The sequence below is a fragment of the Leishmania infantum genome, contig 31 (assembly GCF_000002875.2).
Source record: "Leishmania infantum JPCM5 WGS CACT00000000 data, contig 31, whole genome shotgun sequence".
Taxonomy (NCBI): domain Eukaryota; phylum Euglenozoa; class Kinetoplastea; order Trypanosomatida; family Trypanosomatidae; genus Leishmania; species Leishmania infantum.
This window is the reverse complement of record NW_004057910.1, coordinates 1-3,478: the sequence shown is the minus strand read 5'-3', so window position 1 is coordinate 3,478 and position 3,478 is coordinate 1. Positions and strand designations below refer to the sequence as shown.

At 61.9% G+C, this 3,478-nt stretch overlaps 2 protein-coding genes across 2 annotated transcripts; both read left to right on the top strand.

Moving 5' to 3' along the window:
* Positions 1 to 3: 3 nt before the first annotated feature.
* Positions 4 to 891, top strand: LinJ_25_2590 (ATPase beta subunit, putative; the record flags this gene model as incomplete). Its single annotated transcript, XM_003888410.1, has 1 exon — positions 4 to 891. One exon carries the CDS (start codon positions 4 to 6, stop codon positions 889 to 891), a length of 888 nt encoding a protein of 295 aa, XP_003888459.1.
* Positions 892 to 2,671: 1,780 nt separating this feature from the next.
* Positions 2,672 to 3,475, top strand: LinJ_25_2580 (ATPase beta subunit, putative; the record flags this gene model as incomplete). The annotated part of the gene is made up of 1 exon (XM_001466114.2): positions 2,672 to 3,475. A coding segment is annotated over one exon (804 nt), but the record flags the coding sequence as incomplete, so codon positions are not given.
* Between the last annotated feature and the right edge of the window lie 3 nt (positions 3,476 to 3,478).

Sequence of the window (3,478 nt, the reverse complement as noted above, 5' to 3'; positions counted from 1 at the left end):
ATGATGCAGTCGAAGGTGATTGACCTGAAGGGCGAGTCGAAGTGCGTGCTTGTGTACGGGCAGATGAACGAGCCCCCGGGTGCGCGCGCGCGCGTTGCGCAGTCTGCGCTGACGATGGCGGAGTACTTCCGCGACGTGGAGGGCCAGAACGTGCTGCTGTTCATCGACAACATCTTCCGCTTCACGCAGGCGAACTCCGAGGTGTCTGCGCTGCTGGGCCGCATTCCGGCCGCCGTGGGCTACCAGCCGACGCTTGCCGAGGATCTTGGTATGCTGCAGGAGCGCATCACATCGACGACGAAGGGGTCGATCACGTCCGTGCAGGCCGTGTACGTGCCGGCGGATGATATCACTGATCCCGCGCCCGCGACGACGTTCTCGCACCTGGACGCGACGACTGTGCTGGACCGCGCGGTGGCGGAGTCGGGCATCTACCCTGCCGTGAACCCGCTGGAGTGCGCGTCGCGTATCATGGACCCCGATGTGATCGATGTGGACCACTACAACGTTGCGCAGGATATCGTGCAGATGCTGACCAAGTACAAGGAGCTGCAGGATATCATTGCGGTGCTTGGCATCGACGAGCTGAGCGAGGAGGACAAGGTTGTGGTGGACCGCGCGCGCAAGGTGACCCGGTTCCTGTCGCAGCCGTTCCAGGTTGCGGAGGTGTTCACGGGCATGACGGGCCACTACGTGCAGCTGGCCGACACGGTGGAGTCGTTCTCTGGCCTGCTGATGGGGTCGTACGACCAGATCCCGGAGATGGCGTTCTACATGGTTGGCGGCATCAAGTCTGTTCTGGAGAAGGCGAAGGCCATGGCGGAGGAGGCTGCAGCGATGGAGAAGCAGCGTCGCGCGCGCCAGGCCGCGAACGCCTCGGACTCGCAGTAGGCCGCCAGCGACGCGAGACGTGAGTCCGCGGGTGCGTGCTTGACGGCGTTCGCGTGACAGCCACGGAATGTCCCACGTGGCGAGCGCGGCGTATCTCGTGCTCTTACATGTTCTCTCTTCACCGCGCGCCGCCGTGTTAGCGTATCTGTTTTTGAAAAGGGATGAAAGGCGCTGCAGCGTACCGCGAACGTACGTGTGTGAGGGAAATGAGGGTGGCGGTGCGAGCCGAGGATACGGGCCCCCAGCATGACTGAAGTCAGAGGCAACACAAGCAAGAGCGGCGCACGCGCTGTGGTTGCCGCTCTTCCTCTGTTTCTTTTTGGTATAGTTGGTGTAACTGTTGCTGATATCGAAGTTGTTGATGTGAGCGGTGCTCGGAGGTGATGTGGTTATCGCTGTGGGCGTCACCATTGAGTCGAGTGAGGCGTATGCGGCGGCGTCGGCCGATGCCCGCACACGTGCGCCCACAGACGCACGTGGCGGCAACGAGACAGCTTCACGCGCACACATCACTGTCATAGTGAGCACCTCGGACTTAGCAGTAGTAGTAATGACGGATGTTCGCGTGCGCGGACGGGCACGTAAGCGGGAGGCAGGGAGTCGCAGCCCAGTGTGCGGCCCTTCCGCCAAGGAAATGAGGAGGGCAGTGGGCGGGCGAAGGAGAGAAGAAAGCAGCAAAGGCCAAGGGTGCTGAGAAACGCTGATCTTGACTCAGTCACTTGGCGGGATCAAGACCCACAGACGCGTACATGCATACTCTGCCTGAGTGAGGCCCGCCGTTCTCTGGATCACGCACGGGATGTGGGAACGCTCTCTCGTGGTGTGCACCTGATATCTCTCACTTCGCTCTCCTCTCTTGGAGGATCCGTGAGGCAACGCGGGTCGCTTACTCTCGTCCCCTCTCCATTCCCTGCCCCATTCTAGTCGGGATCATGTGCAGCATCATTTACGTCTTGTACGCGTGTCGAGCACGTGTGTCTGAGCCTGTGTGTGTGTGTGCTTCAGTCCGTAAGTGGGTATGTGGCATGGGCCGCAGACGCCGTAGTGACCCCCCATCCCCCCTCCACACACACACACACACACACACACACACGACAACGTGCAGCACACGCGTGTAGGAAACCCTCTCCCGTCGGAATTTTGAAAGAGAAACGATCTTCTTAAATCCTTTCACTGAAGTGTACACACGGACCCCACGCACGCCTCTGCACAGAGACAGGCAGCACGTGCAGTAAGACTCAAAGACATCACACCAGACCGCTCCAGCTGCATGCGGCCACGTAGACCTGCCTCCCTCCACAGCCTCAGAGCAGTGTAGCACTCACCGCTTATACCCTCCGATCCCTGCGGTCGTGTACAGATAGGTGCTTGAAGAAGGGGATGGCGTGCTAGCGATGGTGGGGGGCGGACCGCCAGGGCCGTGGCATGGCGCCTTGGTCTTCGTCCGTCACCCCTCCGCAATATGCCGCGCGCGTGTGCACAGGTTGCTCACGCTTTCTGCGCGGGGGCGTCTGTCTGCCTGTGCGTTCGTATCTTCGGGCGCGACTTATCCGTCTTCCGACTGCTCCCCTCCTCTCCTCCGACTCGCGCCCAGACAAACTCCTACATACGCGCACATCAACGCTCCCTCCTCCCGTAAGGGAACACGCTACCCTTGTACCCACCCTCACCCCCTCTTGTTTCTTCGGTACAGTGTCTGTCTCAGGAAAGACCGCAAGGACTTTGCGCTAACATCCTAAGCAACACAACCTACATCCTAGAGACGCACGTTATCAGAACCATGCTGTCCCGTGTGCAGTCTGCGATGATTCGCCGCGCCGCTGGGGTGCGCGCTGCGTCGTCGGCGGCGGCTGCCGCTGCCGCGAAGCCTGCGGAGCACAAGGGCCGCGTCGGCTACGTGTCGCAGGTCATTGGCGCGGTGGTGGACGTGCACTTCTCGGAGGGCGTGCCGCCCGTACTGACGGCGCTGGATGTGACGGAGGACCTTGGCCGCGATGAGCCGCTGACGCTGGAGATCGTGCAGCACTTGGATGCGAACACCGGCCGCTGCATTGCGATGCAGACGACGGACCTGCTGAAGCTGAAGTCGAAGGTTGTGTCGACCGGCGGCAACATCTCTGTGCCGGTGGGCCGTGAGACGCTGGGCCGCATCTTCAACGTTCTGGGCGACGCGATCGACCAGCGCGGCCCCGTGGGCGAGAAGATGCGCATGGCGATCCACGCCGAGGCCCCAAAGCTGGCGGACCAGGCCGCGGAGGACACGATCCTGACGACCGGCATCAAGGTGATCGACCTCATTCTGCCCTACTGCAAGGGCGGCAAGATCGGCCTGTTCGGCGGTGCCGGTGTGGGCAAGACTGTGATCATCATGGAGCTGATCAACAACGTCGCGAAGGGCCACGGTGGCTTCTCCGTGTTTGCCGGCGTTGGCGAGCGCACGCGCGAGGGCACGGACCTATACCTGGAGATGATGCAGTCGAAGGTGATTGACCTGAAGGGCGAGTCGAAGTGCGTGCTTGTGTACGGGCAGATGAACGAGCCCCCGGGTGCGCGCGCGCGCGTGCGCAGTCGCGCACGATGGTCTCGG